Source organism: Nycticebus coucang, chromosome 18, assembly GCF_027406575.1.
Source record: "Nycticebus coucang isolate mNycCou1 chromosome 18, mNycCou1.pri, whole genome shotgun sequence".
Classification (NCBI taxonomy): Eukaryota; Metazoa; Chordata; class Mammalia; order Primates; family Lorisidae; genus Nycticebus; species Nycticebus coucang.
The window spans coordinates 63,726,450-63,740,432 of NC_069797.1; the positions used below are offsets into that span (position 1 = coordinate 63,726,450).

Here is a 13,983-nt window from a genome sequence, read left to right on the forward strand (position 1 = left end):
ATTTGGTTGGTCCATCATGGAACATTCAGAATCCCCCCTTCATTCACTAATTTGCTTAGTCAATTTACTGAATATCTCCTTGGAATTAGTTTGAGGTTGCTGTGAGCTGTGATGGTACAGCACTCAAGGGTGATATGGTGAGACTCTGTCTCAAAAAAAAAAAAAGACAAGAAAAAAAGGATGCCATTCTAAGGACTTGTTAGCAAAGACTTGCTTGATTTGTTGTGAAACGGAGGCTCACTCTTTGGCGGAAGGGATTTTCCTCCAACTATACCAAGAAATGTTAACTTCCGATCATCACCACGTAGAGAATTAGGTGGCTACATTGTGAATGGAGAGGGCTGGAGACTCCATACCAGTTCTGACTTGGTTAGAACTAAGCCCTGGAAACTTTCTGCCTAACTGCTACCTCTTAGTCTACTTTAGGAACAAGCAAAAAAGTGGACCACTTCCTCTAGACATCAGACTTAAGCTAAACAAACATTCCTGCTGTGTAACCACATCCATTTCCCAAAACAACCGAAGTGTGGGTAGCAGGAAAACTCCAGGCCATGCATAGTCATCCCAGCTGGGACATGACAGTTGCCTTCAAACTGAAGAGGACACCATCTGCTTGGCCTGAAAACCATTCCTAGGCTGCTCCAATTATTTTATTAAAAATCAAAAATGGATAAAATGGTTGGCAAACCCCCAGCTTTTTAAGAATTCCAGGAGCATTGGGGAAAAAGGAGGATAGTAGTGACACATAGAAAACTAATTTTTTTTTTTTTCGCAGTTTTTGGCTGGGGCTGGGCTTGAACCCACCCCAGAGCCGTACTCCTTTGAGCCACAGGCACCACCTGAAAAGTAATTTTTTTTTTTTTGAGACAGAGTCTCACTTTGTCGCCCTTGGTAGAGTGCCGTGGCATCACAGCTCACAGCAACCTCAAACTCTTGGGCTCAAGCAATTCCCTTATCTCAAGCCTCCTGAGTAGCTGGAACTACAGACACCAGCACAACACCCAGCTACTTTTAGAGATGGGGTCTCACTCTTGCTCAGGCTGGTCTCAAACCCGTGAGCTCAGGCAATCTACCCACCTCAGCCTCCCGGAGTACTAGGATTACAGGCATAAGCCACCGTATCCAACCCAGAAAACTAATTCTTTTTTTTTGCAATTCAGTATTAGTTTTTTTTTTTTTAATTGCAAAGACATTTATTGGCTGCAGTGAACCATTTCCTCTTGCCAGAAAACTAATTCTTAAAGAGAATTTGCCCTGAACCTGAATTAAAGGCCACTCAGAGTAAAAAGCAAACAGCAAACTCAGCGGACATCTTTGCCAATTCTCAGAAGTACTAATCAGACTTTCTTCCCCTGGTTATTTTCATTCCCTAATAGGTGCCTTTTGGTAACAAGCAGATTCAGGGTATATGTGTGCATGGGAGGCCAGATCCCCCTGCAGCGGGCTGGGAAAGGGTAGGCAGAAATGGGGGCTGGAGTGTCGTCATTCATATTTCAGAACAGAAGCTGGAGGAGCTTGGAGAGTCTTGGCAACGGAGTCATTCCATTCCTAGGAATGAGAGGGGTTACCGATAATAATGGTATCATCTCTTCTCTTGTCTCATAGAAGAGAAAGTGCTCGGAGTCCATCCCAGTAGATCATGCTCGAGACCCTCATAATGTCCCAGACAGCATGGTGGGATGTTCTGTACGTCCCCTAGCATATTCTTCACACAAATGTCTGACAGATGACATTGGTGTCTCCAGAAGCCTACCCTAAGAGTTTAAGGCACTCAAGGTCACAGAAGCAAAGGTAAGACTGAGTCAGATCTGTCCTGAAAACTTCACTGTCAACCATGCTGCCTCCTTTCTCTGAAGGGGTCATCTAAGAAAAGCAAACATCGGAATGACACAGAAGGCGCTGGGTCAGGATTGCTGGGGACGTGCTGCTCTGTGCTCCTTGGGACAATTTATGCTATGCCATCGTCAAGAGGACTAGCTTCGGGATCTCTCAGGGGTCCAGTCCCAGTAAGAAGATAAGATCCCTGCTGTCCTCTAAGTCGAGATCCCCAGAGGAGACAGTGAAGAAGTAGCCCTCTGGAGAGGCATCATCCTCCAGTGTCTGGTCATTTGAATATTCATAAACACAAATTGACCCAGTAGAGGCAGAGGTTAGCTCAAAAAGCCAGAGGAGAGATGGCACATAATACGGTCAAGATCCCACTGCCCTCACACAGCCAGCCCCGTTCTTGACTGAGGAATCAGCTTGTGACAGGTACCAAGCCATGCGCTTTGTTGTTAAGCAAACGAAGGTCCACACAGAAGCTTTCAAAGACTACAGATGTGCAAAGGAAAGATCTCTCAGCTCGAGCTCCTGTACATGAGACACCAGCTGCAGGGCAGAAAGTTTCAGCAGACGCAAGGAAGCAAGTGTTCCTGTTACCTCTGAGAGGTTTGCTGTAGTGAGCTGTGCTGAGTTTTTGAGTAGCAGTAAGTGACAAGCCACACAGTACTTAAAGTGCACAGTGAGATCCCACACTCAAATCTGCTGTAAACACTCTCCTGCCTGAGCCATACAAATGGATCTGAAGTGATAGTTGCAAAAGCTTTGCTCTTCTTCTTAAGGATTGAAAAGGAAAAAGGTCAACTGTATACTGGACAAAGCTTCTTGCCAAGGCCCTCATCAGTTTCCTGCAGCTCCATCTTTCAGGCCATTCTCCCTGGGTTGAGCAAAGGGTTTATCTAACCACATGGAAGAGCTGCCTCCAGTAGGGCCAGAGACTGGACAACCACTGGGCCATTTCAGACCCTGTGCCATGATAAATACCATTCATCACTTTGCCTTCTGTGCCCAGCCAGGGCATATTTAATTTCTCTCAATCCCAATAGAATGAACTCAGGTTTCTAATAGCTCTGCCTCTCTTTAATGCCACAGTAAATGAACACAGCGGGCAAGCGGTCTGCTGTAGACATTTATTGAATTATCTGTGGCACAAACAGTACATTGCACTTCACAGAAGATTGGCCACAAGCAAAATAAACCACAGACATGCTTTGGGGGGCCTTCTTTGGCTTCTTAGTTATACACTCTGGCAAACAGTTTACAAACTTTTATTGCAAATCTAAGTTTCCATTTCTGTGTAGCATTCTGGCAAGGGAAATACAGAGTTATACTTTGGTAGTTGTCTAAGGTGGGGTTTTCCCTCGTGTAAACATTTAACTGTACAAGTATGCATCAGATGATTAAAGAACTGATCCGTTAAAGAGTGTACCATCTAAGTGGTAGGTGTGCAATATCATCCCAGCAAGATGGGAGAAGGGGGCAAGGGCGGAGAGGCGCCTGGGCAGCCCAGGGTGGGACCTCAGGCACCCGCTCCCAGAAGTGACGTGACCAACATCACCAAGGCAGGACCCATAGCAAAGGCCAATTATTAGCCCATGTTCTTAAGGCAGCATTTAGGTATGAAAAAGGCAAACATTAAAAGAATAGTACTCAGATTTGAAAATTTTATTAATTTCTTCACTTAAGTAAACTGTGTCTGTCTCAAACTGTGTCAGGCTCTTCAAAGCCTAGAAAACAAGGAGAAAGCATTTGCCAAACCTAAGAAGCATGAGATCAATGCTCAAATCACATTAGTTCTAGACTGAAGTCAAACGGTGACTCAACTAACAACACATTTCATGAAGTTGGAGAGATGTCAGATTCTGACTCTGTCTCAACTTCCTGCGCAGATGGGCACCTGGTAAGAGAAAAGACTGGTCCTCCAAGACAGAGCAGACAGCTCCAACAGGAGAGCTCTATCTAAAGGAGGAAGCAGCAGCAACTGTTTATTTAAAAAATGAGGTTTGTGCCCCTCACCTCCCAGCCTGAACAGTGCCTGAGGCAGCCTGGAGAGGAGACCAAGCTGAGAAGTAGGGCAGGAGGGTCCCCTGTAGCAGGGGGCCACAAGATACCCCACCGCCCAGAGCCTCCTGTTCAGACTGCCTTCGTCTGCCCGGGGATGTTTGTCTGAGTCACGGGCTTCTATCCCCTCTCCCAGGATGGCCATCCTGGGACTCAAGGGTTACGACTGCAGCTGAGCCAAAGCCACATCTCCAATGTTTCCCACGGGCCAGTCCTCTCCCTGTCCTGGGGACCCTTGCTCTGAACACCAACAGACTTTACACAAAACATCACTAGCTCCACTGCCAAGGACCAGGCCCATATGGACTATGTGCTATTCAGCTAGGACTCCTGGTCTAAATTGGGCGTTACACAGTCTTAGCTCCTCCAGGCCTGTCCCTGAGGCCCTGCAGTTTCACTGGCTTTACCCCAGGCCCCTGCTGCCTTGAGGGGGGAACCACTCCCCAGCTGCTTATTGGGGTCTGTGCCTCTGTCACCAGGACTGACCACCCAAAGCCCTCTGTGACCAGAACTGACCCCCCCAAATCCTGCTGCGTTGGAGGGGGCAAAGGGACACAGGGCTACACACGGCTAACCAGACTGTTCACAGCAGCAGTAAGAAAGGAAAGCAGAGGACAAGCCCTATGCAGGAAATAACTAAAATAGACACAGCTGCACCCACGCTCCCCACGCACCCTGCCTGAGCCCCTCCCTGGGAGCCGCAATACTGAGGACAAGGACAGCCAGCCTCAGCAGGGTGTGGGCTAACAGACACCTTTGGAGCCCCCACAGAACTGAAGGAGCCTCCACCACCAGGCCCCTCCACAGGACAGGAGCAGGCTGTCACTGGGAGCTGGGGCTGTCCCCCTCTGTCAGCGTCTTGAAGTCCATGGAGAGAGCCTGTTCCTCAGCCTGGGAAGGCCGCTTCCACTCGGCCCGGGTCAGGATGTAGAGCACAACGCCGCCGAAGCAGGCCAGCAGCAAGCCCAGCACGTTGGCCAGGACACCCTCGGGCTCAAACGTGCTGTACTTGGTCCTGTAGGGGTAGGATTGAAGAGAGAGGCCACCCAAGGGGTCAGTTGGAACAAAGGCCCTTTGGATCCTGGGCCTTAAAATGCTATGGGAATCCCAACCCTGCCCACTGGTCTCCCTCCCAGACAGAATAACCATGGCTTATCTAGGTCCACAAAAGGCCAGCTCAGAAAGGAAATGCCCCAGGAAGGGGAGGGCAGGGCTCACTCTGTGTGGGCCGCTGTGGGCCCTGCCCTCTTGCGTCCCAGGACACTCACCCCAGTTTAAACAGCAGCGCCTCCTTCAGGCCCAGCAGGGCTGTGCCCACAGAGAGGAGGAAGATGGCGGCACCAAAGAAGATGTGCTGTGGGCGGTAGCGACTCCGCAGAGAAAATGAAGCTCCAGGGAACAGGAAGAAGCTGAAGCCCACAATCCACTGGAAGGAAAGGAGAGGCAATCCTGACAACTGAGCAGCCACTGACCTGGCCAGCCAGAGGACATCAACCCAGGCTGCTCCCACGTGAGCACTGAACCCCCTTGTCCCCTGCTCTTTACTTCCTCTAAAGAACAGTGGTGGGAGAGGCACAAGCCCCCATGGGGAGCTGGTGTGTGGCCAAGCACGTGTGCTAAGTCAGCCACAAGGGCCTGGGACCGGACACCCTCACCTGTCAAACCCTAACTCAGCAGCCATCTCAGCACCTGAAGGCAGCATCTAACGGGACTAATGCACTGTCATCTCCTCGCCCTTCTCTCACCCACGTTTTAGCCCTCCTTCCCGTCCCTTCCCCTTGCCTCCGACCTTTTCCCCCTGCCTCGCTGGTGGCCCAGGGACCTGTGGTGCTAGGACTCACCTGCACAAAGTAAAGGACAAAGACGAGGATCCCACACCAGCTGTGCAGGCTGTACATGTCAGCGTAGCCTTTCTTCTTGTGGTAGTCGAACACTGCCACCAAGCCTGGACCAGAGACGGGGTCATATGAGGGCAGAGTGGGACGTGGAAGAGAGAGGGATACGGGGACCGGAGGGAACTGACTGGTGGGACCTTCTGGGCCTTAGTCCCAGCATGGTGGTTATTAGCACCCGGGGTCCCTGCCTGGGAAGTTGGGGGCAAGGCAGGACCATAACAGCTCTGGAGCAGGGACGGAGCGTGGCAAGCACCTGCTTCCCAAGCCTGAAGCAGGTGGCGGAGAGGGAAGGCGGTGCCAGGACTCACCGACCAGGGCGATGATGAAGGCAAAGACGTGCAGCAACCCGTGCAGGACCTTGGTTGTGCGTTTGGCCTCGTTCCTAAAGACACGGTAAACCAGCAGGGCTGTGGGAGGAGAGAAAGGGGACAGTGCATTCGCCTGTGCTGGCAGGCTGGGGCTGGAGGGGGCGTCTGGGCCTGGCGTGTCCAGGCATCCCAGCCTCCAGAGCTGGGGGAGAAAGCAGGCCTCCCTCCCCGTCCCCCTTTACAAAGGCCGCCTCAGGCTGTGTGTGCCTTGACATGCCTCCCTGGCCCAGGTCCAGGCCCTGGCACTCTGTTGCATGAAGCACACACCCCGGCATGGGAGGGGAGGAGGGGAACGTCCACCACCTGCCTAGGGCCCAGATTTGGGTCCTGTCTCCCCAGGCTCCAAGCCAGCTTCCTTCTCTGTATTTCTAGAGTCTCAGATTTGTCTAACTGGATGAGACCCGGGTGACAGGATCCCGCCAGCCTGGGCAGGAGGAGCAGCCCCGAGACTCACCGTCCCCCTGCAGGAAGACCAGGCCTATGACCATGCAGAGCGGGTGCACATTGAACTGCAGGGCACTCTTCCAGGCGATGCCACCCCGGTACAGACCGAGCCACGCGCCGGTCATGGCCACCACAGTCAGGCCCAGCAGCTGGGAGAAGGCCACGTAGTAAGACAGCGCTCTGGGTGTGGATGCCGCGCCGGTGCCGCTCTCCATGCTGAGTGGCTGCTGTGGGAAAGAGCAGAGCTCGGGGGAGCTGCCCAGACCCCTGAAGACACACCCTGGGACGCCCACCCAGCCTGGTGCTCTCCCACCTACCCCCCTGGGGCATGGGTCCCAAGTCTCAGGAGCAGCTTGGTGGGAGGCCCATCTCCCACAGGGGCAGCCCTGACCTGGGGACCCACCCCCAGTGCAAGGAGGGTGTGAGTGATGGTACTCCAAGTTCCTGGACCGCCAGAGGGCCCAGCGCCCAGGCGTTATTTGCTATTCCATGTGTTCTCTCAGGTGGGGTTGACAGGGGAGTTACAGAGAAGTTAGCAAGTTCCTGGAAGGTACAGGTTAGTCACATCTTTTCTCCAGGATTATCAAGTACATCTGGGGTGAGAAGGGGAGCACCTCCCTGCCCTGTGCCCGGATCCTTGGCTCCACCCTGGAGATGAGGGGTCACCTCCCCAGGCATGGCCCCACCTGCCAACACACAGGGACAGCACGGTCACCTTCCCTTTCTCCTCTGTCCCTCCCCCCCAAATCCAGAACAGGCTGGCTCCACATGCCTCCCCCAGTTGAAGTTTCCAGCACTGAAGGCACCAGGAAATGCAGCCTCCTGGCTGCTCGGATGGTGCCTTTTGTGTCCCTCACACATCCTCCACTCACCACAGTCCCACAGGAAGGACAGTGGGCCCTGCTGCAGCTGTGGAAAGGGCTCTGAGAGCACCCTAGGTGCCAGCCTGCACATGCCCACGTGGGCAGCCAGGACGGAGGGAGGCATGGGAGGGGAAACCAGGTAAACCCTTTCCTTTGCCTCAGGTGCTGGCACCAGCCTGTGCACCACGGAAAGGTGTTGCCAAGGCCAGCACAGCCACGCCAGTGCCACGGCAAGCAGAGGTCAGAGCAGCGCTCTGGACTGGCTGCCTGCTCACCTGTCCCCACTCTTCAGTTCTCCCAGCAGCAATGAGTGTCAGATCTCGGGGGACAGCAGCGAGCATAGGCACTGCCCAGCAGACCAGTGGTGCCCCTTAGAGCCGGCACACACCCTGCAGTGCTTAGGAGCTAGTTTTCAGACCCTTCTGCTGACCAGGACCAAGTCCCTCCCCAACATCTGACAGCTGTTGGCACCTCCACCATTAAGGCGAGGGAGTGTTAGCACTGCACACCTCGCAGCAGAAGACGGAGAAGCAGAAAGGGAAAAAATGACAAATCACCAGCACTGATTTATATTCTTACAAACTTTTCCCCTAGAAATATATATACACACACATACATTCTTTGAGGGGTTTGTTTTTTGTTTTGTTTTGTTTTTTTGAGACAGAGTCTCACTCTGTCGCCCTGGTAGAGTGCTGTAGCTTCACACCTCACAGCAATCTCAAACTCTTGGACTCAAGCAATCCTCTTGCCTCAGCCTCCCAAGTAGCTAGGACAGGTGCCCACCACAATGCCCACCCACTTTTTCTATTTTTAGTAGACATGGGGTCTTTCTCTTGCTCAGGATGGTCTCAAACTCCTGATCTCAAGCAATCCTCCCATCTTGGCCTCCCAGAGTGCTAGGATTACAGGTGTGAGCCACCACGCTCAGCCCACACGTTTTCAACAAGAGCATACCATTTTTTAACTGCGTTTTTAACTTAATTGTGTATCTTTTCATGGCAATGAATGTCATCTACTTCATCATTTTAATAACTTCACACTGTTGCACTGAATGGCTGTTCCCTCTCTTCACCAAGACCCAAATCCTCTGTCACCCGCATTCTGCTTTCAGCCTAACACTTAAACAATCCTCTTCCCACTGTCCAGATGGCTCCTGAGGCAATGGCTGGGTTCTTGAGACATTCTTGAAACACAGCCCCACCTCCCATTCCCACAATGGGTGAGAATCCTGATTTCCAGAAGCTCTGGCCAAAATTAATCCCCATTTGTGGAACTCTTGCCTCTGTCCTTATCTGTCATCCACACAGATGGCTGCAAACTCTAGTGCTGGCTGTGTCCTCCCCATGAAGTCCAACCCCATTTCTAACTACATGTCTCTACCTGGACATCCCAGGGACACCTCCACCCCAGCAGGTCCAAAGTTAAGCTCTGCCTCATCACAACAAAATCCTCTTGTGACCTCCCTATCCATCCAGCAGGGCTGCCCATCCAGGCCCAGGCCACCCAAGGCCACTGCTTCCCGCGGGCTCTGGCCATCCTCCCTGCCACACCTAAAGCAGGGCCTGCAGCTTTCTCCCTCTTCAATCTGACCCAGCTCCCTAAATCATCTTGTCCTCTGTACAAAATGACCCACTGCCTGCCAGTGAGATGCCATCTCTGTGACATGACCCTGCCTCAGTTTCCCTCTGCGGCCCCCACTCTGCTCCCCAGATCCACTCGGAGGAGCCTCTCCAACTCCCCGAACATCACAACCCAGCCCTGCACCTCGCTCCCTGCCACCTGCTCAGAGGTTGTCACCACCACTGCCCTACCTGCCAATGCCTCCAGGCCCTGCCCACCAGCACTGGCCCTTCTTTTTGTCCCCAGGCTTGCCTGGCGCTTCCTTACCCTTTCTGGTTCTATCCTGTGTTAGTCTCCCGCTGCTTCTCTGCGAGTGCCCTGTGCACTCCGAGGGCTGGGAGGCGCTGTGCTCTTCCTCAGGATTCCGTGGGGATATGACACATTGGCGCGACTCTAATGGAGAAAATGTACTGAAAGAAGAAATGCTGTCCCCCTCCAGTCACTTATCATCTGTCCTCCTCTCCAGGTCACTGCCTCCTTTATTAGATTCATCCCCCAGAGAGCCCAGAGCAGGGTCAGAATCCGATTAGCTCCAAATTAGGAAGAACAGAAGGAACATCTCCCACCACTGGTCAACCTGTGACAACTTTATGCCTGGTGGGATATACAACACAGATCGGTGAGCTCAGGGGAGCAAAGGAACCATCACACCCGCCACAGCCTGCTTCTCCCCTGCAGACAGAAACCAGAGTGACGTTCTCTTCACAGTATAACAACTAAACGGCGGCTTTGACATCCTGCGCTGAACTTCCTGTCCTGGATTCCCAGGAAGTCGACCCGGAATGCTGTCTGCACCCTGACAAGGTGGGCAGGGGGTGGTCCGTATATGCCCCGCCTGTCTAGGCACTTCACTCTTGTGTAATCCTCAAGTGACACTGTGTAGATTAATACGAGAATCACCCCAATTTGACATGAGGAAGTAGACAAAGAGGACAAACTTGATGCCCCAAATTACCATTAGTACATAGTTGCCCAACTCATTTGTGTGCTCAGACCGTGCTCCCCTCCCATGCCCGTGCTCCCACTTCCTCCTCACCCCCAGCACCACACGGCACCCCACACTGACATGGGCCCTGGGAGCTCTCGCAGGAACACGGGCAGCCGGACATGAATGCAGGGTAAGGGGGCGGCTTCCACGAGCGAGTTCAAGATCTTCATTTCACTTCACTCCAAAGTAGCTCTCCTGTCCACACCCAGGTGCCCAGGGCGACAAAGACTGTCTTTTGGAGACCCCTTTCTGATTTGAAAGTGACACTGGGAAGTCAGAGTGTGAGGGATGACAGGAGGACTCGCCACTCAACTTGGCAAGAATGCCCTACCTCAGCAGGCCTGTGGTTTGTCTACAGGTGACTGCACAGTCAGGAGGTTCTAAATGTGAAAAGCCCAAACTCACAAAAAAGACACAGTAGCGAGTGATTCTATGGTTTATGGAGGATAACCTGAACGGTTCCTTTAGTAACAGGACTCCCACTGCTTTCAGTTCAACATCATGGACAGCCCCCCTCTGTGTCAGGACAGGTGTCCCATGCCGGGTCCGGGGACAGACATTCCAGTGGCTCTGGACAGAATTGGATGTACCCACAAACATGTCTGCATTTGCAAACTTTGCAATCTGTTGCGATTTACTCCCTAGCAAGGCAAGTGCCTTTGAGTCATGGTCCCTCATTTCCCAAGCTTGGTAGCAAATACACTCTCTCACTCTTCCTTCCCATCTGGGTGGCCCCCGAAACACTGGCGGTTCTTGGGCCATCTGTGTTCCCAGAGCAGAACTGTGGACAGCAGCTATTCTCCACCCCAAAGGTTTCCTCTGCTCACAGACCAGGGGTTCGCGTGGCCCCTTACACAGCCACTCTACTTTCTCTATGAGAGCCTAGGACTGGTGTGACAGATCTCTGGCAGCTTCTGGAGTCTTGAGCTATGACATTCCCTCCCAGCCCCCTGCAGTGACCCCATGTAATACAATCAAACAGGGGCAGCAGCTACCCTGAGGGCATTACTGAGCTCAGCATGGCTCTTCCTCCCTGAATGCCCCCCCATGTTTCATTAAAAGGAGACCAGACCTAATCTCATTATGGGGACCAGACACTGCACGTTCTGTACAGCCCTGAGGGCAGAGTGTGGGGTGACGGAGGAGCCCGGTTCCCAGCAGTGCCGTGGGCACCAGGGATTTAACTGAGTTACAAGACTGTCATGGGGAGGGACTAGATCTCTTCTTGACCAGTGCAGGGAAAAAACGGCTCAATTGCCCCAGAATATCCTAGAATGTGACAAAAGATGAAGGTGAAGTGCAGGCTAAGCTGTTCAACAGGGCCCTTTCCCAGCAGCAGCCCCCAGGAAGAAGGCAGAGCCCATTTCTCCCTCAAGCACAAGTGACTCCCTAAAACTTAGAAACAAAACTATTTTCTTTTTTTTTTTTCTTTTTGTGGTTTTTTGGCCAGGGCTGAGTTTGAACCCACCACCTCCGGCATATGGGACCGGCGCCCTACTCCTTGAGCCACAGGCGCCACCCAGAAACAAAACTATTTTCATTTCTGTTAAAATCAGAAGAAAAAATGAACCTTACAGGTTTGAGAAACCTTTTAATCCAATCTGGATTATATTTGTCTTTATACCAATGTAGCTGTAAAATACAATTTTTATTATTTTTTTAGTGGAGAAAGGGGCCCATGAAAGGCTAAGTACAGTCCAAGTGGGACAGATGTGATTTCACAGCCGCCTCCACTGTTTCTGACCGTGATCTCCCGGGCAGGTCAAGGGCCCCCTCTGGGCCTGCTTCGTAATCTGTGAAGTGGGGGGTGTTGAGATCTACCTTATGGACGGAGAAAGAGCAAGTGGGATAAATACGTACAAGCGTATGTTGATCCCACAGTAGGCATTCAATCCAATAGCAACCTTACAAAAGCTAAATCTGTCCTAATAGTGCCTTAAGAGTCACACATCAGCTGCTGTTGACACATGAGGTTTGGGGCCACAGAAAGCCAGATGGCAGCAACTCTAATAAATCCACACTCCTCTAGAAAGCAAGTGCAGTGAGAGTAAGATGGAGTCAGTAGACGAGAGCCACATGACACAGCTGGTCTGGTCAGTTCAGGTCCTAAGCAACTTGCCTCCTGTCTCCCATTCTTAGTTTTTGTAAATTTAGCTGCCACCCTAAAGATGCCTACTTTGAGTAGTTTAGGAGGATTGATTTAGGAGATTAACTTTTGAATTGGAATGTTGTGGGTCTTGGGTGATGCTGATTATTGTTGTTTAAGATAAAGATTAACATGGTTTTTACTTTGAATTTTCATGTATAAAACTGTGATTTTGTAAATAGAAGCGCAAAATCACTGGCATCTGACAAAGTTTGGTGGACCTATTCCCCTCTCTGTATATTGACTGACAGTGACAGGCTGCCGACCCTCTTCATCTGGTAACGCGGTCCACCACCAGCCCCCCCACAGCTAGCAGACACACTTGGAGCTGAGAAGAATAGAGGATGGTCTGTGTCTGTCTGCTTCTAGTCTGTAATATTTTAAATTCCCCAAATTCATTTCTGAATTGCTTAAGCAATAGAATGCTTTTTCCCAGTGAAGCTATGCTTTTGGAGGTGGTTAATTTCTCATGCTCCACGGCCTAATGCTGCTGAACCACCCAGTACTTGCAGAAGCCCACGCTGTGCCTGCCAGGTTAGGTGGCAGCGCACGGAAGCTGGCACAGCGGGCGGTTCCACGCCAGCTCCAGGAGGCCCTTCCTGCAAAGGGGTGCGGCTACCAGCGGCCCTGTATTTTCCTGCGTCAACCCAATTTCACCAGAGAAATCAAGGCATCTAGAGGAGGTGGCAAAGCCCCCTTTTTAGACCATCTATAAAAACAAAGAAACAAACAGCACAGACACCCCAGATTCCCAAAGACTGCCAAGGTGGAATGACACGAGAACGGAGCACCCACGAGGGAGAAACCTGGGGAGGGGAGCCTCTGACGGGTCTGGGACCCCGGATCCACACGGATGGATGCTGCACTCAGTGATGCAGAAAACTAGGCGACGTGGCCCTGCCACCATGCAGGTGTCAAGCCAGCCGCAGACCCCACCCTCGGCTCACAACTGGCACTGCTGCACCCACCATCTGGGGTCCACCCAGGCAATTCAAGGAGTCAGACTTCCCACTCTAGGAACTCCTACCCTCCACGAAGGAGCTGCGGGTGCAGGAGGCGCTCTGCGGGCTGAAGCTGAGACCCCGACTCGGAGAAAAGAGGCGGGGCCTCCAGTGTCAGGTTTCAAGAGAAGAGTCGTGGCAAAAGTTGGTTGATCCACTTCCACACTACTTGTTCTACCTTGTTCTAGAACATGGCGTAGACCCAGAGATTTCAACTCGGGGTCACCAGCGATCTGCGTTATAACTTCAGCAGGGACTGGGCACCAGTGGTGACAGGCCGGGCCAGGGTCCGTCCTGAGCCAGGACAGCGCGCCGAGGGCTCCAGACCCGCAGGACGAGCTCTGTAACCTCCGGGCCTTCCTGGGCGGCTGGGGAAGCAGGACCGCACCTGAGTCGGGTGTGGCGGCCGGAGCCGGGGAGCGAGGGAGGCCCGTCCAGGTGGGCGAGCCGGCCCGGCCCGCGCGCCCCTGGTCCTGCAGTCCCGCCCGGCTCCCCCGCGCACCCGCCGCCCCGGCCCGCACGCCCGCGCGCCCGCCGATCGGCTCAGCCCGGGCCGCCTACCTCTTCCCGCCGCGCGGCGCCGCCGACCGTCCTGCGAGCGTCCCCGCGCCGCGCCCCGGCCGTTCGGCCGGTTCCGCGGGCAGCGCTGGCCTCCGGGAGGCGCGCGAGCCTCGGCGCGAAGGCGTCGCTGTGGCAACCGGGCGGCGGCGGCTGGGCGCGATCCGCGCGACGCCGCGAGGGTTACCCGGCCGGAAGTGCGGCGACGCGCCGAGCCC

At 53.1% G+C, this 13,983-nt stretch overlaps 1 protein-coding gene across 3 annotated transcripts; it reads right to left on the reverse strand.

Moving 5' to 3' along the window:
* Window positions 1-3,471: 3,471 nt before the first annotated feature.
* On the reverse strand, window positions 3,472-13,930 carry LOC128569641 (transmembrane ascorbate-dependent reductase CYB561). 3 transcript variants are annotated; one of them, XM_053567920.1, is made up of 6 exons: window positions 13,769-13,930; window positions 6,600-6,816; window positions 6,086-6,184; window positions 5,724-5,827; window positions 5,151-5,308; window positions 3,472-4,897 (listed from the first exon to the last, which is right to left on the reverse strand). In XM_053567920.1, exons 2-6 carry the CDS (start codon window positions 6,802-6,804, stop codon window positions 4,705-4,707), a joined length of 759 nt encoding a protein of 252 aa, XP_053423895.1. In that variant the 5' UTR covers window positions 6,805-6,816; window positions 13,769-13,930; the 3' UTR covers window positions 3,472-4,704. The 3 variants fall into 3 exon arrangements, with proteins under 3 accessions (XP_053423895.1, XP_053423894.1, XP_053423893.1); XM_053567919.1 differs by having other exon boundaries at window positions 6,600-6,813; window positions 13,769-13,842; XM_053567918.1 differs by lacking the exon at window positions 13,769-13,930 and adding an exon at window positions 9,340-9,458.
* Between the last annotated feature and the right edge of the window lie 53 nt (window positions 13,931-13,983).